Raw genomic sequence first — 23,659 nt, forward strand, 5'->3', positions numbered from 1 at the left:
TTTAAGAAATGGAATTCGTGGAGGGAGAGAGAGGAAAAAAGAAAATAAATAATAATAATAAATAGCTGTGATAAGTCGGGGAGTTTTTGCAAGCCGCTCTCTGCTTTCCCTCGTCCCTAAACAGGAAAAGGCAGAGAAGAAAGTTTATGAAGTGATGGAACAAAGAAGCAAACCACTTGTTTCTTCTCAGACAATAGCAGGGCCAGAGTAATCTAAACATCCACCCAGCAGATGAGCACTTTGCTTGTCTAGTTTGCAATTATTCCTATACAAGAAGCATCATTTCCCCCTATAACCACGTTTCCAAAGGGCCATTGTGCTGTGAAGAAAACGAAAACAAAACCAGCCAACCTGGTTCTGATTTGGCTCAATACCCCATCTGCTAAGCTACATGAAATTTTTCAGAATTGACTCCTTTCTGGCAACAAGTGGCATAAATCAGTTTAAGTCCCCATCATGCTTATTCATGCTGCTTAGAAAAGGAGGGGGTGGGTTTACAATATATGTCCCTAGTTTCTATTTTGGAAATGACATAAGCATTTCCATTTTTTCGAGAATACTTATTCAATTAATCATCCAGCCATTTATTTGTTGCAGTTAACATTAGCACATGCTACTGGACTAGAATACCAAGGTTTTAGGTACTCTGCGTTCTTGGCTGAGCACAGTATATTCCCCGAGGAGCTAGGTTATAATCACAATGTTATCCAAATAAATGAAAGACTCAAGCATAATTTCAGTGTCCATATTTCAAAAATTTATTTATCTCAAACTGTGCATAATGGAGTAAAAACTTAAGTTGAAAATGTACCTGTTATAAGGATGGTATTAGTTCAAATATATACATGGATTCTCGGCAGACTGATTCAATAATACAGAGCCGAATCTTTAAAATACAACTACGGAAACTAAAAGTGGGAAAACCTTAAAATATCACAATAAATTTACAGAAATATTACAAACCATAAGAAAATATTTCAAACACAGTAATTTCATGTTGGTTTTTTATCTGAACAAAATGGAAAGTTGGGAAACAAAAAAGCTATTATAAATTACCAACGATGTCAACCTGCATGGCCATTTTTGCTTTTAACAGTTAAAAAAATTTAGTACAATCTAAAACTTTTGCCCCTTTAGAGACCACGGAGATGGTTTTGCCAGTACTTAATTCTAATTTTTTCCTTTTGTACAATTTTTAAACAATTAAAATGCCCAATCTGATTAATTTTCTTCTTTGCACGTTTGCAACTGTCTTAAATTTCAGCTGCAGAATCAAAATTCAGCAAGAAGCCTCTCCTTGAAAAATATTGGCAAATTCTCAGCTTATAAACAATGGACATTTTGATTGCCATGTTTATCTCGATAAATACTGTACAAAAGTTGCTTGCAAATATTAAAACATTTTTTTCGTCGCTTGGAGACTAGCTCTAAATATTATTGGTAAAGACTTTTGCAAACTTTCTGCAAAGCTCCTACCGTATCACTAGAACTTTTAAAAAGTTTTGCGTAGTTTTCTTTCCTCCAGATCTATACAAGGTCCATTCCCTCGCCCTCCCCACCTGCCCACCCCAGGTTTTCTCTGTACAAAAATAGTCCCCCCGAAAGAAGTCCAAGATCTCTCATAAAAGTTTTCTTGCCGGCATCGCGGTTTTTGCGTGAGTGTGGATGGGATTGGCGTTTTCTTTTGCAGCTGTCATTTGCTGTGGATGATTTTTTTTTTTTTTTTTTTTTTGAGCGTACCGGGTTTTTCGCCATGCTGTTTCTTGCTGTCCTCCATTTCCCTCTTTTTCTTTGAAAATGTCTCCCCCGCCCCCTCCAGTTCACCGTCCGGCCCTCACATGTGCGAGAGGGGCAGTGTGCCGTTAATGGCCGTGCCGGGCACCGGGCCGCTCTGGTAGTGCTGGGACATGTGAAGTCTGCTGGGGGCGGCGGGCTCCGGCACCTCGGCGCCGGGGAGGTACATGCTGATCATGTCCCGGAGGTCCCCGGCTTGGCAGGGCGCCCTGGAGTGGGAAGAAGAGGTAACCACGGGGGGGCTGGAGCTGGCCTCGGACTTCACCACCGAGCCCATGGAGCCAAGCGCCATGCCAGGGGTGCCCTGCTGAGAATAGGACATGCTGTAGGTGGGCGAGCCGTTCATGTAGGTCTGCGAGCTGGTCATAGAGTTGTACTGCAGGGCGCTCACGTCGTAGCGGTGCATGGGCTGCATCTGAGCGGCGCCGTGCGCGTTGAGGCCCGGGTGTTGCGGGTAGCCCAGCTGGTCCTGCATCATGCTGTAGCTGCCGTTGCTCCAGCCGTTCATGTGCGCGTAGCTGTCCATGCGCTGGTTCACGCCCGCGCCGAGGCCGGCGCCCACCCCGACCCCGCTCGCCATGCTGTTGCCGCCCGGGGCGAGCAGCCCTCCCGGCAGTGTGTACTTATCCTTCTTCATGAGCGTCTTGGTTTTCCGCCGGGGCCGGTATTTATAATCCGGGTGCTCCTTCATGTGCAGCGCTCGCAGCCGCTTGGCCTCGTCGATGAACGGCCGCTTCTCCGTCTCGGACAAAAGTTTCCACTCGGCGCCCAAGCGCTTGCTGATCTCCGAGTTGTGCATCTTAGGGTTCTCTTGGGCCATCTTGCGCCGCTGCCCGCGGGACCACACCATGAAGGCGTTCATGGGCCGCTTGACTCGGTCCGGGCTGTTCTTCTGGTTGCCGCCCGCCGCCGCCGCGGTGGAGTTGCCGCCGCCGCCGCCGCCGCCGCCCCCCGAAGTTTGCTGCGGGCCCGGCGGCTTCAGCTCCGTCTCCATCATGTTGTACATGCGGGCGCTGTGCGCGGGCCCGGCCCGCCGGCGGCCGCCGACCCTCGGCCCGGCCGGGACTTTGGGGGGCCCGCGGGCGGGGGGGAGAGGAGGAGGGGAGGCGGGCGGGGGTGTCGGGAGCGCAGGGCTCCGCGAGGAAAATCAGGCGAAGAATAATTTGGGGGAAGAAAAGAAAGAGAGAGGCAAACTGGAATCAGGATCAAAAAAGCGCTTCCCTCCTCTTCTGGCCGATCCAGCCGCCGCCGATGATTGTTATTATTATTTTTTGGAAAGGCTTAAGCCTGGGGCTCAAACTTCTCTCCCTTTCTTTCTCTCTCTTCTTCTTTCTCTCAGTCCTAGTCTTAAAGAGGCAGCAAACTACTTTCCCCCTTTTGCAAACACTCTCTTCTCTGCCTTGACAACTCCTGATACTTTTTTGAACAAGTTAATAGACAACCATCCATGTGACGGGGGCTGTCAGGGAATAAATGGGTTTCCAGCGACCAATCAGCGCGCGGCGGCTCCTCCACTCGAGCCCAGCCTTGCCGGCGGGTTTTGCATGAAAGGGGGCGGGGCCTGCCGCGCCGCCAGCCGAGCGGGGGAGGCGGGGGGAAGGCGCGGGAGGGGGGAGGGAGGGGGAGGCGGCTCCCACAGCCTGCCTGCCAGCCACTGAGAAACCTTTGTATCCCCTCTCGCAGCAACAGGTCACACCACACGCCTTTTCGGAGGAAGTGGGTAAACAGCCCTAAGACTACGATATTTTCTTCTTTAAACTTAATCTTGAATTTACTCTTTTGGTGCGGACTGCTGAAATGAGGAGGGGGGCGCGAGAAGCTGAGGTGGGGGGGGGCAGGGCAGAGAAGGTGGCTCAGTGAGACTGTCCCACTAATATTTCTGGAAACCAGCCGTGCTGGAGTTGGTGTGTCATTGTTCTCCCGCTCCTCCGCACACTTCCCCCAACTCCAGCCGATCCAGCGCTTCTCCCTAAGCTGGCTTCTCCGCTCGCCCGGCTCGCTCCACGGGCACCGACACTCGTTCGCCCCCTTCTCACACTGTCCCGACAAGAAGTTCTGTCCTCAAAACCTTCTTGCTTCCACGTAATGTACTCTTGTTTTTTTTTCCCCAATAAATCCTGCTCCGACTGTGCGGTTGCCTCCAGAGCTGAGGTCAGACCAGGCCTGTGTGAGCAGCCGAATCCACCCTCTTCCCGGCCCAGCTCAGCCCGCGGGGCAGGAAACCACAGCTTGGTCCTCACCCTAGCCACAGCTCCCACCCATCTTCCTCCACTCAGTCCGTGCAAAATGGGACGTTCGTCCTCTCTCCCCATTCTCCTGAGCTCCCCGCCCCAAGGAGGGATCTCAGTGGAGCGGGGTTCCAAAGGCGGGCTGGGGGAAGAAAAAGATCAACCGAAGGGCCCTGAGAAGTGCAGGCTATGGGGGAGGGTAGTCTCAACTTCCTGGCATCTCCGGGCACTGCTTGGAGGTGGCTTTTGAGCCGCACTCACAAACTCCCTCCCACGCAGAGTTCCCAGGACTCCAGCAGAACCAGCCCTGGCATTTCCCCCACTGACTTCTACCGCGGTGGCCGCATCGCCCGGGCAGCCTGGGTCTGGGCTGCCCTCGAAGGGGGTTCCGGGCCTGGGAGGCGGGGGTGGTGCTCTCCAGGCACAGGTGCAGGCCAGGCAAGGCAAGAGGAAGGCGACCTGGGCTGGAGAAGGGAGCGAACCCGGCCAGGCCCGGGCTGGAGGAGGATGGGATGGGGGCGGGAGTAGGGGCTCAGGAATCCTGCCCTCCCAGGACCCAAGAGGGTAATTTTAGCCGCTCTCCCATTGTCCCGACGTAAAGATTTCAATAGGTAGGCGCTCAATGCGCAGAGCAATGGCAGCACGTCCGTTACAAATAGGTAGTTTTGTTTCTCTTGTTGTCGCTACACGGAGTCAAACAAAGCCCCGTCTAAGTTTCCTTCCACTCTCTTGTTGGGATCTTTGTGGCTAAAATGCACTTGACTACAAAGCGGGGGGGTGGGGCGGGGGGGACGGGAGGAGATGGGAAAAAAAAACAACAAAACAACCTGATGCCATTTCTTTTTTATAAAGGGCTTAAACCATCAGGGTTACTTATTTTCTTTCTTCTATAACACTCTCTCCGCCTCCCTCCTCCCCTGATCTACCCTTACTCACCCAGAGAAAATGTACTGAATAGTATCTGTCGGCCACGTTCCATTTATTATCTTTACAAAACTGTGCATTGTTTTGTTCCTTACTAACCTTCTTCCCATAACCTACCCCCTACCCCCACCCCCCAGCTCCAGCTTCCCGATCCCTGCCTTCCCAGGCTTTTCTGTTCTAGTCAAACTCAAGTCTGCTCCCTGGAAACCCAGAAAAGTTGCAGACTTTTCTTAATAAATTATTATTTCCAATCAGCCTCTCCTACCCCTGCAGTTTCTCTTATTAGCACTTAAGTTATGGTTAGTTGTAGTTATCAGGAATCCGGGAAAGATGATGCTAGTTCGAAAACTTACACACTTACTCTTCAAAATAAAGCAGAATCTTCTGTTTTAAAGTCTTTAAAGTTTTCAGTTTATTCGAGGTGTAATATTAAGCTAAACAGAGACCTGGAGTTAGGAAAGAGAAAAGGTTGAGAGGATCTGGGTAACAGAAGGCGGCCACCGGCTTTTCAGCGCGTCTGGTTTCAGGGATGTGGCTGGTGCGCCCCCTACTGGTGGATTCACTTTTCCAAGACTATTGCTTTTAACCTTTAAAATAAGGTGTTTGGAAATAATTAAAGAAAAAAAAAAAAAATGAGGGGGATGGGAGTGAGACCAAACTAATTGCACGTAATCTAAACAAAAGAAAAGTTAACATGTATAAGCTATGAAACCAAATCACAAGAATCGGATTTAATTTGCTTAGCTTAGAAATGTACATATAACCTAGAGATAAGTGGGAGGTTAAACCATGGGAAAAAATAGGTACAAATTATGAGATTCAACATATGAATGAATTGTGATTGTCCAGACGCCATGAAGGGCAGACCAAACGTTCACTTTATGATTGTGTATGCATTGGTCTGCGCTTAATAGCATTATCGGAAAACTAAAAAAAAAAAGGTTATGGATAATTAAGTTTGAAGAAAAAAAATACAAGGGGTTGATGTGGATAATGGTGTATATGTATTAAAATAAATACTAATAATGGATGGTTATAGAAGCAAATGTTATTAATCTCTCTCAAGGGTAGTAGTAAGAGGCACAAATTTTTCCTTGGTATGATATATAAAAGCTTTTATACATTCTCAGATGCATGTGTTTGTGCCTGAACTCTATAATAATGCATTTAAGAGGTTAAAGGGGCTGGCTAGGTCTTTTGTTAATTGCTTTTATCATATAAATAAGCTATGGAAATACATTACAATTGTGTTATCATTGGTTGCATTTATTTACAGCTTTATTTTAATTAAGCCTGCTGTACTTATCAAGGCAATAAACTAACTGTGGCTGGCGTTTATGCATAATAATGTGCTATGAAAATAAGATTAAAGAAGATGGTGATAGCAGAAACAATTTTCTCATTAGATTTTTTAGAACATATGCATTAAAAAAATCAGATCACCGGCCACTCTATTTCAATCCAGCACCATCACTGGGCCCTAAATATAATAATAACTATAACAATCATAATAGATGACAGAAGCAGCCCGGCTTTAGGCTTCTAACAGACGGCTACAGTACTAATAACAATACACCATTGACTACTGAGGAATCAAAATAAGACTTGGAAGAGGGTGCTTCATCCTCTGAGAATTTAAAATGTTGCCACTGGCACAGTTTATGAAAATGTGAAAGTGCTTAATCTAAAGATAGTGTAACATTTCCCTTCCTTGGGCAGCAAAAAGCTGCACACTTTCAGAGTAAGCTTAGAAATTAAGAATCCTTAATGCCCAGGATATTTTGATTCGATTTTGTTTTATTATAGGCCCCAACTCCAAATCCTTAACTGATTAAGTGTAACTCAGTTTTTTAAAAAAATCTTTTGCATTCATATTTCCCTCCTGAACTCCTGCATCCCTCCTCAAGTGTTATATCTGAAGCCAACTAACAATTTTGTGGAGATGGGGGACTGTAGACTTATTTTTTCTCCTTAGTGGCAAATAGAGGTTTAACTTGCAGTAATTAGGTGAGAACTAGCCAGGCATCTTACTATTATGATGCTTGTTAAAAAACGCTTCTTTTCTGCATCTGCATTTGAGTGTGTTCCCCTCCTCTCTTAATCTTCTTATGGAAATGAAGGCAAACGGCAGGGAACCTGCAGAGTCTTGGAGAATGTCCTTGTTAACTGGAATTTCTCAGCATTGCTAATTAGCAGAGTTTGACGACCACCAGTATTGGGGGGAAAGCTCTGTTTAACCACTCACAAACCATTCCGAGGAAGAGCAGACTAATTTTATTTTGTAATTAAAATCTGAAAAGGGTCCTATTTGACAGTTAGGGCTATGAGAGTTTTATCTCCCCGTGAAATAATTACTGCCTTGATAACTCAATTTTCTGAAAAATGTCAACTGTGGGTTCCAAAAGTTTTAATTTCATTACGTAAGGAAAAAAAGAGAGAAAAATAGAAGAAAATGTACAGAAAGGATTTCTAATTCTGGAACTGGTTAAGTATATTAGGAGTTGGATTTGGCCAAATGAAGGGTTTTTTTTTCTTCTTCTTCTTCTTCCTCTTTTAAATCATATTTCCTTCGAATCCTAACCTTCCAACCAGCTCCAGGGAAAGTGACCATAGCAGTGATCATACTGGAGTGAAAGAGATCACACCAGCAGTATGGGAAGTAAGAAGCGAATACAACTAAAAAGAGAAGTACGGCAACCCAAGGAAAGTTCCTGACTTTAAAAGCCAAAAATAAAGGAAGATTTTCAGTGTTTGGGACAACGTTGGTGCAATCTGGTAAGATGAGATTTTATTGACATTTAGCTCCCAACGCAAGAAAAAAGAAAACTGAGAATTATAAAGAAAGGAAACTGGTATAAGTCAATTTTTAAAATGCTTCCTTCCCCCTTCTAAACTGCAAAAAACCTCAGTCACTCCAAACTGGATCATGCCACAAGACTTTCAAAATGATCAACACTTGATTCTCCAAGATTTATCAAACAAACATAGAGGATTTTTTTCCTTAAAAAAAGCACCATATATTTCCCCAGAACATCAATACAAAATAGTCTGGAAAAAGTTAGAATACTGAAAGGAAGAGCAAAAATTAGAATAGAATTGTCCTGTTACCAAACTTCATTTGCTTTAGGTTGTGAAGGGTCCCTCACAGGAAGGAAATCCAAGAGGGGGATACTTCAATTTTTATAAAGCAATTTTCAAAATGATAGAAACTTTCACTTGTATTTCTCCCATTTTCTTCATATTGGCAAACTTGTCAGGTTTTGGAAGTGTGGAGGATTACTGACAGCAACAGAAACAATAAATGTTTCTAGCTGATACAAAGGACTAGCATATACCTCTATCCCTTTTTATTTACTAAGGCATAGACATGCATGTGGATGCATGATAGAGTGACAATTTTAAATTGCTTAATCATATTTTTTTCTTCTTGTCTGTCCCTTCAGCACCTTGCATTTAATTTTCAGAAGTGGTATTACACATAACAAATGAATAAGGGGATAACAAATGCTATTTCAGTCCAGACCCAATTTCACCAAATAATTTCACTCAAGAGCTGTAAGGACCCTTGAAACCTAAGGAATGCAGGGCTACTCTGCATTCAGTTCCTTTTTTATACTCATTTCTTTCATCTAATTCCCACTGATGAAATAAATACATTTTAAAAAGAACTCAATAGTTATAAAACTAAATATATTTCTCCTTTCAAATTACGGCAACAGAGTTATATATAATCACTTGTGTATGTCTTTAGGGTTGTATATAAGAATCATATTGCTTATAGTATGTATGTGTGTATATATATATATATATATACACACACACACACACACACACACATCCCTGTATATTCCAGCTTAAATATTTTCTGGAAAATATTTAACACAATTTCACAATTTCATTTCTATTCCTGAATTATCAAGCAATTTTAACATAGGATTCAGTCTCTGTACTGCAGCTATTGTCCAGGGAAAATTCAGTGTGGCCATTAAATAATCTAATTATTAAAACAGAAATTCTCTTTTTAAAAAGATAAACTGAAAATTTAAAGGCTGCCATTCTGGGGGAGAATGGATACAGGTATGTGTGTGGCTGAATCCCTTTGCTGTCCACCTGACACTGTTACAACATTGTAAATCAGCTATATTCCAATACAACATAAAAAATTTAATTAAAAATGAGTAAATAGCTGCCACCAGTGGTTTTCATTTGCACTGAAAAAAAAAAGATCCTCTGATTTTGATATTAAATTTAGGAGAAGCAAATGAAAAATAAAAATCAGCATATAGATCACCAAGAACTGCAAATGGCCCAAAAAACACATGGGCCTTTTCCCACCTCTAAATCATTGCTTGTGAGTCTAAATACGTACCTCCCTGATTGACCATACTATCTCATGCAACTAATCATACCAAAGGAACAGGGTTTCCTTAGAATCCTAATTTGCCAGCCACTAGGATTGTTGCCCCCATTTTGGGAAAAAGACGATTGTCTCAAATTCTCCAAATGTGATTATTTCAGTTGACTATGACCACAGCTTTTATGTGAAAAACAAATCTAAGTCCTCCTTAAAGTTTCTCTAGACCATATTAAATGACAGATAAGTAACACCAAAGTGTGGGCTGGGCTCCTCACAGCCTGCACCGGCAGCCCACCAAGCAGAGAGAACATCTTTCCCTTAGCCTGGTCCCTTCCAAGCTACAGTAGTGGGGTTTAATGTCCTTCCTTTTGGAGATCTCATGGTGCACACTGCTCCTGTGTTACCTGCAAAATCCCCTTTCCAGAAGTACAGTCAGGCATAATACAAATTCCCCAAGAGTGACAACTCAACAACCTCACAAGGCAGAGGTATCTGACACCCCAAAAAGCAAGTTGGGGGAAGAAAGATCTGCTTAATTAAGGTATGTGTGAGGGACAGGAGTACTATCAAAGGAAAAGGAATTAAGACTTTCACCTGTTTCCATGAAAATACACTGAAAGAAAACCATTAGAACCAACAAATAAACACCGTACAATCACTATCAGCTCTAAACAAAACTGTTACCCACTTTTGCTCCAAGATTTGCAGCAACATCTAGCCCTGGAAAGCACTGTAAATGAAAGTGCACACCCATACTGGATGGACTGGCATCTTTAAGGCCTCCCCTCTACATCTGGAGTACTCTCCCCAAAGCTCTTCTGCTCTCAAAAGAAATGTCTGAAGAGTCTGCCTTCCCAGGGGCCCACTTCTGCTCAAGCCCGAGCGCCCCTGCTTCCAGACCTGGCTCAGGCTCACATGAAGTTGGGCTTCCAAATCCATCCCAACGGAATTCTCAGATCGCTAGCCTGATAATCTTTAAAGGCTCCTTGGGAGCTGGGGCTCTGACTTTTATCTCCCCTCCCACACTTCTTTCCTTTTTGCAGGCTCTCCTTACTCCTTTTGCCTCCCGCCCCACCCCTCTCCTTAATTTGAAGATCATTGACACGATAGGCTGTAATGAGTCCTTCAGAAACTGTTATGATCTACGGTGACAATCTCTGCACCTAATTCACAGATTATTGACAAGCACTGTGGGCTCAGTGGTGTCAAGTTGTACTTGTAGTTTCAACACCCTTCAGCAACCCACATAGCAGCTGGGCCTTGGATTAGGACCCACAGTCTGGCAGCACTTATCTGCCCACTGAGTGGTGGAGAGGTGAGTATCTGTCTATACCCCAGCTCCTGCCCAAGCTGCACTGTACTTTCTCCCTGGTTCCCTGTCTGTCTCAGGGTTGGATCAAATGAACTTAAAGATCTTCAAAGTTTAAAGACAAAGTAAAAGAGCAAACAATAATAAATGAAGGTTCATCCTTATAATCTTGGTTTTAATAATCATTTTCTACACTCCCAAATAGCTACCAAACTCCGAGCCTCATATACTGGCTTTCAGAAGGAGGGTTTGTATTCACCAGGAAAGGTGTGAGAGATGGAGGGGAGAGGGGTCTGAGGACTTGGCACCCAGTGGGCCCAAAGCTAGGCTAGCCCATCCTCCTGGATCGCCCTCAGAAACGGACAAGATTGACTACTTACAAAGCAGGGGGCTCAGTCAACAGACGTGGGTACTGGCCTGGACACTGGGACAAGAGACCAAAAATGCCCGCCCCGCCCCAAAGGGCACTTGGCTCCTGCAGAGAAAACGCAGCGGGTTGCCAGTGTTGCGGCTTTTCCTGCTTCTACGGAGTCAGTCGCTGCCTCCTCCCCAGGCCCCAAAGATGCGAGGCTGCTTTCCTGCTTGCCAGCGTGGGGCGTGAGATTCCTGCAGGGGCTGAGGCCGCCTGAAACCACAGCAATGACACTGTGCTGGGAGAGCTGGGTGGTATTTCCAGGCCTAGGCCACCCACTTGTTCAGTTCTTTTTCCTAAACTTGGGGCTGTGCTTTCTCCCTGGGTCCTGGGAATCTGGGGGCTTATTGCTTGCCCTCTCACAGCCAGGTGCAGCTCCTTCCCTAGACTTCTCCCAGTAGGTTGGGACCCCCGCGGGGCAGAAGTGGGTGGGTGGGTGGGGGGGCAACGCGCGCGAGTGTGTGTTAAATCTCGGCCTCTGCTTTTGCAAATTCTACATCACTTCCGAACAGCAAGCATATATCTAGCCCCTTTAGCTGGTCACCTCCAAGATTCTGCTGGTTTTGGCCTCCCTACGCCTTAGGCAGCCTTGGACCGCGGCTGTCAGAGCTCAGTTTGTCACCTTAACGAGGTTGGCATGAAAGTTTGCCCAGACTTAATATTTCTGTAATGGGGACTAGACTTTCAGTGAAGCAAAGGGGGGGGGGGGAGGGGAAAGGCTGCTTGCCTGTCTTTTCCATAGAATTCCAGGTAAAAACTGAATAAAAGCCTTGAATCTCTTTCTGCCACTGTTTCTGAACTCACGTATTGAGAAACAGAAACCAAGATTTGATTCTGGAATCAGGGAGAGAAAACATCTCTCCTCTCACCCAACAGCAATTTCCCCGAAAACAATCTCAGATCTGATGACTGTGGGAGGTGAGAACAAAGGTAAGATCAACGTTAAAAACAACTTGTGTAGCCACAGTATTAAATATTTTAAAAAGTAATTCTATTATGAAAATTAAGCTAGTTTCCTTCAAAAGGCAAACTTAAAGCAAGCAAGCAAGCCTTAAACTTCTTAAGGTTTTTATCTACAAGTTAGAATTGTTAGTACAGTCCTCAAGAACCATATCACTAAACACCTTGCTGAGATCATGTGTGTTCATTTAGCACACACATCGTTTCAGTTTGAGCTTAAACACCTAAACAAATCCATGTTTCCCCACTGTTTTAAATTCAGAGACTGTGTCATTTTTATAGTTATCTTTCTGAACGATTTCAAAGTGTACCTTTGCCCTCACTCCCAAACCAAAGAAAAAGTCAAAGCTCTTTCTTATGTAGACAGGTAGTTTTTGAAAGTGTAAAAAAAAAATACTCCTTTTCCCCTAGGATGATTTGGATTCCTAGTCAACGAAAATGCTGAATTTCAAAAGAAAATACTCTTTACCGCCGGCACAGCTTTCCTGGAATCCTACAGCTCCGGGTGGGGGTGGGGGGTGGTGAAGAGAGAGGGAGAGGTATCAGGAACCTGTTTCTTAGAGAATACCTGGAATTTAAGCGCTAGCCGGAAAAGGAAAAGTTTGATCAAGATTGGTCTGGGGGAATGGAAACATTCAAATAAGAGATTGGCCTTTTAATTACACTCTGAAAATAAATTTTTAAAGGAGCAAGTTATTTCGTTTAGTCAGAGACTCTGTTACTACATGTGAAGGACCTCTTAGGGCAACAAGATGCTGTGGACAACATCAATACAGCACGCAACAGCATCTTCGTTTGTTTGTTTGTTTGTTTTTAATGTGTACAGAACGGGAGAGGTAACTTTTGGTTGGTTCTCCACTGCTACAGAGGAAAATCCTCTTTCTCTCTCTTTCTTTTTAAAATCATGCTTCTGTACCTGTTTTACTCTCGCTGAATCTTTAAAGAGAGTACCAAACCCAAACGGGGGCAGGATGTGGCTGCAGGATGTGAGGAGGGAGAATAGATTCGTCTTTATTTTTATTGAATTAAAATTGTGTTATCTCCTTTTAGTTTTGTTGAATTAAACTTATATTATCTTTCAAAGATACAAGAACTTGTTTCCTGGTCCCGTCTCCTTTTTGGACGGTAATAAAGCGTGTTATCTTTAACCCCAGAGCAAGGTTCTAGCGATTTCCAGGACTGGCGCTGCGCAGCTCCGACTGTGTCCAACAGGGGGCGCTGGGCTCGAACCTGCGCGGCGGCTCAGCGCCGCTTCACATCTGAGCCGGGTTCTAGCCCCTGAAGGCGAGAGCCGCTCACGGGGTCGAGTACAGAGCTTTAGTCTTCGTGGATAAAAAGAGATTAAAGGCTAAATTCTTTTTTGGGGTGTGTGTGCGCGCGTGTGCGTGTGTGTGTGTGTGTGTGTGTGTGTGTGTGTATGTGTGTGTGTGTGTGGCGGGGGTTTATCAGTTTTAACCAACTACGAAAATGTAGAGCTTTTTATCCTTTGATGTTCTATATAAAGAGACTCCTATCGGTGGGGGAATTACATGGTTTCTGAGCCAACACTGCAGCTACAGTGTGAGGGAAATTATTTAATTAAAAATATATTTTTCCATCTGTTCACATGATCTTTTTAGAAGTACTTAAAAAGCTGACACTGATCTCTTTGGCCTGTTCACCCTGCCCCAAGTTTCAAATACTTTAGCTATTTCGAAGGCCCTTCTATTAATTTGAAGGGGGAAAAAAGAGACCCAAATATTTAAATCCCCCAAAACAGTTACTCCTCTGCATCCTTTTTTACCCATTTTCTTTCTTTAAATAGGGACTTTTATGTGATTGACACACTTCACGTTGCCTATTCTGCAAAGCCAGGTATAAATGACAAGAAGCGACTCTAAAAAAATTTTTTTTGATGTTGGACTACATAACACCCAAGTGTAAGATGAAATCTAAATAAAATTGTAATCCACCCACCCCCACCCTAACTTAAAAAAAAAAAAAACCTTCACCTGTATTTAAATAGCGTGTCTTTAATTACAGCAGTTGGGGATGCATGAGGCTGAAATGAAATTAGCAGTCATTACCAGTCCTTTAACTCTGTGGTGCTTTTGATCAGCACTAAATTAGCTTTCCAGTCCTAACAAAGACTCTACAGCAAGCAGTGGGCTGTAAATAAGACAGCGCGACCTGCCCTCAACACCTTTTCTCTTGTCAATCATAGTTCTATCATTCAGCCCAAGATTAACCTTTATCTACCAAATTTAGAAAAAAAAAAAAAAAAAGGAAAAGGAAAAAAGCAAAGAAAGAAAGAAGAAAAAGAAAAAGGAGGCGGGAAGGAAAGCCCTCTTACCACCTCATGTCGAAATAACAGAGGTTCCTAAGAGACCCCTTAAAATTGTATTATAATGAACCTATGTCAGAATCTGCAATTTCCAAATCTTCCCTCCTCACCCCAGCCCGCTGCATTTCTCGAGTGCAGTAAGAGAGTCAGAATGTTGTTCAGGTGGGAAAGAAATCTTTTCCCCCGAATTACTAATTGGGCATGGGCCACCCTCCATAAGTCAGTTTGCCATTAGCCTCTCCTTTTCTATTACTCTTAACAAAATTTTGGAAGAGGACGAATGTTTGAGGAAAATATACTGATAATTTTAAGGCACGTACATAAGTTTCCAGGATGAAAACAATTAATTTACACAAGTAGTCTACAGTTTCTAAGTCTGCGGGGAGTTGGGGGGGGGGGGGAGCCCACCAACGGTAACGACAAAACCCAGCTGCTTTTCTGTGTAGAATTGAGAAAGTAAAACGTTGGTTTAAATTGCCATTAGAGGGCACCAGAGAGCAAGCCCTATCACCCCTTCGCACAACTTCCCACAGAAGCCCTCCTAGCTTCCAGCTTCGCCATGCTCTGTAATTCCTTCTCTCAGGTAATATTTCCGGCTTATCCTGCCCTCTTGCTTTTCTAGCCTCCTCAGTGTCAATCTCTCATAAAGAACAAGGTGTCGCCATGTCCCTTTCCTTCTCTTTTCACACCCTTCCCCTCAGCCACCACCAAAATAGTAAGATGCCAGATAAAACAGCAGCAGCCCCTTAATGATATATACCTTTTGACGCAAATCACTCTTTCTACTCTGTGTAATCTAGGTATGGAGAAGATTCTTTGTAGAGATGAAATGTTAGAATTTAATATTTTTGAAATGGAAGCCTGAATTGTTCATTTCTGCATTTCTCTCTGGGGGCTCACAGATTTCTTCATTTTCATAGAAAAGGAAACACACACCAGGGAAGGCAACTGATTATGTTCAGTGCTAAAACTGCTCAGAAGAGAATAAAATAATGTCATTTCATTTCTGCATTTGTTAAAGAAATCAAAATTAGTGTTTAATTCCAAAAGTTAACGCCTTCAGACTTAAATCTGTGTAAAATGACTGCCACACAGAGTGTATTTCCAGATCTCTTAAAGGTCAAAAAAAAAAAAAAAAAATAGAATGAGAGGAAGAGTGAGTTGGGGGGGGTGGGCGGAGAGGAGTGAGCTAGCAGTGAATGTCAAAGTTGGGTTGCAAGCTACTTACATGTCCATGCCAGATCAGGGTGTTGTCTTGTAGCAGTTTGATTGGCAGGTAAAAAAGCAAAAGAACGTGAGGGCTCCCTGAGCCTCTTGTCAGCCCAAGCTTGATCACTTCTCACCGGACAGAACGAGTTGAAGGAGCTTGCTATTCTCCTCTCGTCCTCCATCCAAGGCACCATGAATCCATTTCGGCTTTTCTTCCCCCCAGTCTCTCCATCAGCCTCCTGCCTTCACCCGCTTCGCCTTACACCAGCCTCCAAGACCTAGCCTAGCTTTGCCACTGCAATCCCCTGCAACAAGAAAAATCGTTTATGGCTTAAAACCCCAAATGGCTGATTTTTTAAAAGAGAGAGAGAGAGAGGGAGAGGGAGAGAGAGAGGAGAGAGAGGGTGAGGGGGAGAGAGAGGGGGAGCGAGAAGAATGCACCCAGAGAACAACAAAAAAGTCAGTTATCCTAACACTGCTCTATCCCCCCACCGTACAGAAGAAGAATAAAAAAAAAAGCTTTATGTTTTTTCAGTGGGTATTCAAAGATAATTTGATGCCATTGTTTCTGCTACAGATGGTTCTTTTAAATACAATAACACGGCTCTTTGTGCAGGCTACCCACAATAAAAATCGAAAGCGTTCCCCTGAATAACCATTTTGTTCTCTCTTGTATGGGGCCAACAAAAGATGCCGTGAGGTAATGGGTTCTGTTTATTGAAGCCATAGAATAGGGGTTTGATAAAGATTTTTTTAAAGCAGAAGACCTTGCAAGGTCGGGCTGATCTCTTCATATTTTTTATTAAAATATTTGTCCAATAGATTATTCCTTGGTGCAGCTGCAGGTTTCCTCCTCGATTCTTAATCAGCCCAAACATCTGTCTCTTTGAGGAAGCTTTAAAAAAAATCTGCAATTGTATCAATGGTGCAGTAACCTTATCAAATCCTGAGTTTTTAGGCTCAATGCAGGCAAAGGCAATGGAGTTTCAATCTGTTTCGTTCTGATGGGGTGAGGTGGAGGGTTGGGGGAAGAGGAAACACACCAGCCCCAGACAGAGTAACTGTGGGGGGTGGGGGGGAAACAGGCTTTCCTCCCTGCCAACCCCCACCCCCTGTTGGCCATGCATAACTGCACAAGCCAGACACATAGATCACTGAGGACTTGAGATGTGTCTGCTGATCTCTGCAAGCTCCACCCGTGCGTGCATGTTGGACAGGGGTTAGGCATGTTTTCCTACTATGCTTCCCTTCTTCTCTAGGTAGATCTCCAATCACAGAAAACCTAGGATGGGATCCCAGGGGGAGGACTAGAACAAACTAGAGGTTAGTCTTTAGTACCCAAAGGGTCCTACTCTTGGCTCTCTTTCATTTACTATTAGTTAGCTTTGACTCATGGATTGCTATCCTGCAAGGGGACTGTTGGCCACAGCCCTGCTGCTACAGTGCCCCATGCCCTCAGGGTTCTTATAACCACCCTGCTTCCCCCTTGGTTCCACAGAGAACATCTGCTTCCCCTCACAGGGGGAGCCCTGACACCTAGACTCAGCTGAGGTCTGTATCAACTTTGAGCCCTGAACCCTAAGGCAATGAGGGTGCCGCAGGAGAAGTGCAGGAGAAGATGGCTAAATTCCTCTACCTTTCTACAGGAATTAATGCCAGGGCTCTCTGGGCCTCCAATAGTCCAAAGTGACAGTAATCCACTTTCATGACTTCTGTTCTGTGTATTGTCACTTGTGGAAAGACAATAGTCTGGGGAAATGGCTTTAGTCTTAAAAACAAGTTTTCATTGGGTTCTCTTGCCCCCTTCATCATTCAGTCCTCCCTTTCTTCCTACAAACCATTCGAAATAAAAGATGAATACTCAAATGAATGTCTTGACAGAACTGATCTTAGCTTCTACTTTCCCTTTTGGAAACTGTAATGTTATTTGTTTACAACTGGTCTGAAATAATCTAATAAGGAATTCTTGGGGACTATTACTTAGACACTAATTAAAGCCTTTCCTGCAAAACTTGAAAAACACAAACAATAAAACAGAAAATTAAACAGTATTCCACATGGCTGTTTCTCAAAAATTCATTTTATGTCTCAGGATGAACACCTTAATATCAGTTTGAAAGGAATGAAAGTTAAGGCAATACTAAAAAGTTATGTACCTCTCTGCATGCTCTGGATCAAGAAAAATGTGCCTGTATAAGTGTATTTTGGTGAAGCAAGCAAGTGGAGAGTGTAAATCAAGAGCAACCTTTAATAGAATAGGCTGAGGAGTGTTACTTTCCTCACCAGGGGAAAGGTGTGTGTGTGGGGGGGGCATTATGCAAAACTGAAAGTCAATAGTAGAAACACCTCCTCCAACTAAGGTGGAGTGGGAGAGGGCAAATGTAAAATGTTTATTCCAGGGTTTCATAACTTTGCACTACAAAAGTAATCCACTGAAATAAAGGAATGATCTCTTCCTGCTTCCCTTGTCCTATTTTTTTGAATGTCAAAATTTATAAAGGAGGTCCCAACCTGCTGAAAGCTATTTTCCTTTTCATAATGAACTGAAAGAAGATTCTGAACTGCTTGTCCTTTTTCCACCAAGGGAGGGGTTTGGGACTGAATGTGTCTGTAAGCTAGGAAGGCATCAGTGAGTACCCTGAGGTGTCTAAAGGGTGAGTAAACCTTACATATTTTATCAACTGAATCTATTCAATCCCAGTCAAAAGGAAGTTTAAAATCTCTCAGGTGGCCTCACTCTCTCTCTGGTTAAGGATAGGAGGACAGTTTTGTAGGTAAGCCTCCAAAATTTGTCTAAAAAGCTGTAATGCAATTCATTCTATCTGACATGTGAGGAGACTTCAGCCTATGACTAAAATGTGGAGTGGGTGATGATGAAGGGAAAGTGACTAACTGCCTTAGTAGGTGAGGGAATCAAGAACCAGCTGCCTTCAATTGGAAAACTGCTTAAAAAAAAAAAAACAAAAAGCAAAATAACCTTTCTGTATCCACAAACTAATTTGACTGGTCAGCTCCCCTCTCGTTGGAGCAAGCACACACCACAAAAACGACTCTAAGTTACAGGGCCGGCTTTCTGACGGGGGGAGGGGGTGGGGAATACGTGTGCACTATTTAGGGGCGTTTATAGGTGCCTCTGAATCGGAAACTTCACTATTCAAAAGTGCTTTGGGGCCAAATGAGCTCTCCAACTCTACAAGCAGAAAGCCCTACTGGGGAGATGTTGAGGGGGGATATTCCTCCCCCACCACCAGACTAGGCTGCATTCAGCAAAAACGACTCAGATTGAGGGAGGTAGGGAGGAAAGGAAAGAAGAAAAAAAAGGAAGGAAGGGAAGGAAGAAAGGAGGAAAGAGAAGAGATTTTTAAAAAGAGAGGATTTAATTGGACTTAGTGGCAGAGGGGATTAGCAAGAGGGGCACTCGGGACCTGGTTTTAAATTGGCGAGTGCATTTTAGAAGGAAACACTACGCACGATCAGGGTCTGGGTGTTCCAGCGAACTGATGACCATACAAATCACGAGTTTCACAGGGATGGCATAGTGTCATGCTTTAGCCATCAGCTATCGTGGAAACTAGCCTCCCTCTCGTAGGCAATCCATCATTCACTAACTGGCCGCTCTACCATTCCACACGGAAAGAAGTCGGACTCGGAGCCTCCGGCGCGGGCTGGGTCTGGGAACCCTCTGCGGGCGCGGGCGCGCGGGCGGGCGACCGAGTGCCGGCCAAGCGGGGCTCGGATGGGAGCGGCCCGCGCCAGATCCGAGGGCGATTGCCTCCCCAGCCTGCGGAGGGTACGGCCGCGAGTGCCTCCAAATCACTAGGGGACTCTGAACGTGTTGCTCCCGTCAACTCGCCCGACATGATTCATTTATTCACTTAGATAAACCACCACTGCCACACCAACCTGCCACTTGATGCGCACTTAAAAGGACAGGGGAGCGCGGCCAGGCAGACCCTCCGCCGGACACGACTCGGGGAGAAACGTGTTTTAAAATCCAAGCTCTTGAGCTTCTAACCCGGGAGCGCGCGCGAGTGTGTGAAGAGGCTGGGAACGTCGGTTTTCAGAGACTCTAGAATAAACTTCTCGCCCCCCTCTCCTCCCGAGGACAGCCGGGAATGTGGGTGATCGAGTCTCATTGGGTCGGGTCGGCCTTCTAAGTTGGCGGGGCCCTGCGGGACCAGTCTGCCTGACCCGACCGCGCTCGCATTGGAGAGCCGAGGCTCGATCGGTCTGCCGGGCTGCATAACCCCCGCCCCGCAGCAGCAGCGTCCCTCGCGCGCCGCCGCGTTTCCCGCGCTCTCGGCCCGTACTTCCCGGCGCGGCCTACAAGGCCCCGCGCGGCCCCGCCTCCGGGTCCGCTCGGTCTCCGGCTGCGAGCGGGAAGGCGGAGGTTATCCGCCGAGGGACAAGCGGCGCGGACCGAGTAAGTGGAAGCTTGAGTCCCGGGTCGCCTGCAGGCCTGCTTTCCAGGCCACCCTTTCCCACGCTGGTCGCCCCGAGGCGCGGACGTGCGCGCCTGCCTCCCGGACTCTAGACTCAAGCGTGTTGGGACTCGCTCGTATACTCGAGTGCACTGTATGGGGGGTTTGGTTCTATTCCCACTACGCCGCGTGTGGAGGCCGAGCCCGGCACAGCCCAGGAAGAGTGGAGAGCGTGGTGTCCTCCCCGGGGCTGGGTTGTGGGCATCTCGACGGCTCGAGGGATTCAGGGACGTTTAGTCGGGAGCGGAGGGCAGACCCTCCCAGGGGAGGCGGCTCGCGGGTCCGCGGCCACGACTTGGGAGGCCCAGGTGAGAAGCCGAGGCTGCAGGCTCCAAGGCGGCCTCCTTCCTCGCTGGTCACATGCCAGGCGTGGTCTTCCTCCCCACTAGTGTTCAAACTTCTGGAACTCTCTGAGGATCCCCCAGTCTTTGTTTTACGTTAAGAAGGGACTAAGAAGGATGTGTTTTTGTAATTAAGAGGCAAGTTGGAGGTAGGAGTAAGGCCTGTGAGTAGCATTCATCAATGGCCTCCTTAAACTTTCTTGAGATACATGAAATTCATGCAATCGTATGTTCTGTGTTTATGTGTTAGCACTTAAAAGTGTTGAACATTTAAGATATGCCACACATCTGTGACTTTTGAAAAAACTTTATCAGTTTTAGAGTTTCAGTAAATGGAAATGTCTCTGGTCTTTCAACCTCTGAGGGTAGTGGAATATTTGTTTTGTGTCCCTTTGGCATAGTCAACTAGTACTATGCTCCCAAGATAAAGTAATTTGCGTTTTAGTTCAAATAGTGTCACCATCTACTGGACTTCAAGAATGACATAAACTGAGGATATTCTCCACACATATACCTTATTCTGTGATGTAACTACCAGTACGCAGTTGGATTTGATAGGCTTGTAACTGAACTGAAATGGTGGAGTGCGGCTCCATAACACCCTTAAAGACCCAGTGCAAAAGCTGTATGTACGTAAATATTTAAAAAGGTACCTCAGAATGTGGTGATTATTCTTTGCTTCTCTATTTCAAAGGCCCAAGGATGGGCAGTTGGTATGGGTAGATTACTGATACATTCTTCTTTTTATGTATATATATATATTTTTTTTTTAATGGGCTCATTTACAGTGGTGTGTTTCTGATATACAGTAAATTAATTCCATTATATATAGTAATAAACTTTTTCACATTCCTTTCCATTATAGTTAATTGAATATAGTTCTTTGTGCTCTACAGTAGGTCCTTGTTTATTTTATATATAGTAGTGCATATCTGCTAAACCCAAACTCCTAATTTAAACCCCCTTCCCTTTCCCTTTGGTAACCATAAGTTTGTTTTCTGTCTGTGAGTCTGTTTCAGTTTTATAAATAAGTTCATTTGCTGACACATTCTTAGAGTAAAAATTGTGAATTTTGGGAGAAAAGGACCATCCCATTTGAAGTTTTGCCTGTGGAAAGTAGTTAAATGATCCAAGGAAACTGATTCTAGGGAGAATTCCTACTTATATCTTCCCTTCCAATCCATTTTTCCAACATTCTTTCTTCACTGTTGAAAAAAGAGCAACATTCTATTTGTTTGAGGGTAACAAGAGGAAAGGACCTAACCTTTAATGGACATCTATTATGTACCAGAAACTTTCTCATATTTAATTTTCATAATCTTATAAAATGGAATTATCCTCTTTAAAAAAGTAAGGGAAAGATCCAGCTGGTTTAAATATCTGTGGTCACACAGGTGGCAATAGTTAATCTAGGTTTGAAATCTAGCTCTATAATTCTAAGATCCAGCTCAGTGTTTAGAATCTGGTTAACTGAGTCTAAATAGACTCAAGCAAGCACCATTGGTTACTGATTATTGCAGGTTCAGGTGGAAACTGTGAACAGTATGTCATTTTATCTTTTTTTTGTTTGTTTTTCTCTCCTTTTTCTAGAAGGCAAGGTCTTAATTCTGGCTCTCCTTAGGATCTTTTGGCTATGAAGAGACTGATTTGAAGCAGGGATATAAAATTCTGTGTCTTTTTCCTGTGCCATACCAAAATTGAACCTACAGTTTAAATGCAAGTTTTCTGTATTTAGGTCTCAATTGGCATCAGGCTACCCATAGGCTGGCTTGGTCAAGGTATGATTTCGTGAGGATAGACTCAGGTCAAACTAAGTATCACTCTTAAAACTCCAGCCTCAGAAATGAAAAGGGTGGGAGGGAAATATAGTAATAACAGAACGCATGATTGCTAATTAACCTTATTAACAACTGCAAGCCAGTGAACATTTATATTTTTATTTTCTCAAAGGCAATTAATTTTTTTTGCCTTCTATTAACTACCTTTCCCCCCCGATAATCACCTATATCAAAACCACCCTTTAAAAGGTCAGTAGAAATTATTTTAAGACATTCAAATATAAAAAAGTATTGTTATTTTAATAGGCACTGTGGATAGTTTAATTTGTATCTTGTATTAAATTAAACATATGGTGAACAGGGTATAATAGATTTTCTATAATTTAGCTGCCAATGTGGCAACAGCAGCCAGTTACTCTCACCAGCAGACTTGTCAGTGGTTTGTTTACTAGCTTATTTGAATTAAAATAAAGCTTCGCTTCTGCTGACTGCACATCATTATCTATGAGACCATAATCCTGCTAGCAAATCCTATATCTTCCAGAACTGGCTCTTTTGTTTGGGATTACTGAGAGCTTAGCCTATAACAAAGAGGAATAAGGCATCCCTCTCATCCTCATAATTAAGTGTGGGGACTAATTTAGAAACAAACCCAGAAAGATGTACTATTTGGAGTTATATTTCGATACAGAATGGGAGAGAAACAGGATAGGCCAAACACCTGATTGTTAACAGAATGTTTAAACTATTAAGCAAGTGTACTACAGGAATCCAGCTTGTTAAAATTAAGAGAAACAGCAAATAAGGCATTGATGGCCTTTGCACGGGGCAGTAATTCTGTATGAAGGATCTGAAGGTATGTTTGGGAAGAGGAAGTATTAGATTGTCAGGCAGGGGAAGATGTGCTGTTTGCTTTGTGAATGCCATTTATTTTATTCTTTCATTATCCTAACAGGCTGTGCAATTAATAGTTATTGTTATGAGCAGAGTTATTAAAATACTGAAATAAAACACTTTTATTCACTAGAAAAAATAAAACTGTCTTTGGAAATAGTTAACATTTTACTTTCATGGTGCATGAAATTTAGCAAAAAGAAAAGAATAGGTGATTTCCTGGCTCTTTCCATCCACTCAGCTCAAAACAGAGCTTCATGAATTCTGGTAGCCCAATAAAATCTATGTTAAGGAAAGAACTTAACAACTAGGATGTATATAAAAACAGCTTTTACAATCCACAGTCCATATATAAACGGATGCCTGTTTATTAAAGAAGAGGGAAGACACACGGGTTGATTTGTCAATGTCTTTAAAACTAATTGTCACAGATGGGAATTCTGAGGACCTGTGTGAAACCAAACCAGACTCTGGTGAATTATAAAGCAGGTCCTTAGACTTTAAAAACATTTAGGCAAAGTGACAGTTCAGAACATCTGTTAGCCTTCTGTCTGAGTATAAACTAGATGTCATGGAGTGCACAGCTGTAGGCATTTTAGGCTTTTTTTGCCAACATCTGTCACAGCAGTACAATAATATAGGTAATTAT

The 23,659-nt window shown here is 44.0% G+C and overlaps 1 protein-coding gene and 2 long non-coding RNA genes across 3 annotated transcripts in view; 1 reads left to right on the forward strand and 2 right to left on the reverse strand.

Moving 5' to 3' along the window:
• LOC129643834 (uncharacterized) overlaps positions 1 to 19,389 on the reverse strand; it is a 45,817-nt gene extending 26,428 nt beyond the window's left edge. Inside the window, exon 1 of the long non-coding RNA XR_008710534.1 lies at positions 15,536 to 19,389. This is a non-coding gene — a long non-coding RNA (uncharacterized LOC129643834). The remainder of the gene's footprint in view (positions 1 to 15,535) is intronic.
• Positions 735 to 2,823, reverse strand: SOX2 (SRY-box transcription factor 2). The gene has a single exon (XM_055568956.1). It carries the CDS (start codon positions 2,798 to 2,800, stop codon positions 1,835 to 1,837), a length of 966 nt encoding a protein of 321 aa, XP_055424931.1. The 5' UTR covers positions 2,801 to 2,823; the 3' UTR covers positions 735 to 1,834.
• A 414-nt stretch (positions 19,390 to 19,803) lies between the features above and the next one.
• The window catches only part of LOC129643830 (uncharacterized), a 94,893-nt gene continuing 91,037 nt past the window's right edge, over positions 19,804 to 23,659 (forward strand). The window contains exon 1 of the long non-coding RNA XR_008710528.1: positions 19,804 to 19,939. This is a non-coding gene — a long non-coding RNA (uncharacterized LOC129643830). The remainder of the gene's footprint in view (positions 19,940 to 23,659) is intronic.

Source organism: Bubalus kerabau, chromosome 2 (genome assembly GCF_029407905.1).
Source record: "Bubalus kerabau isolate K-KA32 ecotype Philippines breed swamp buffalo chromosome 2, PCC_UOA_SB_1v2, whole genome shotgun sequence".
Taxonomy (NCBI): Eukaryota; Metazoa; Chordata; class Mammalia; order Artiodactyla; family Bovidae; genus Bubalus; species Bubalus kerabau.

Excerpts from the sequence above, each read along its gene's own strand:
- SOX2 (XM_055568956.1), bottom strand. The coding sequence starts at position 2,800 with ATGTACAACATGATGGAGACGGAGCTGAAGCCGCCGGGCCCGCAGCAA.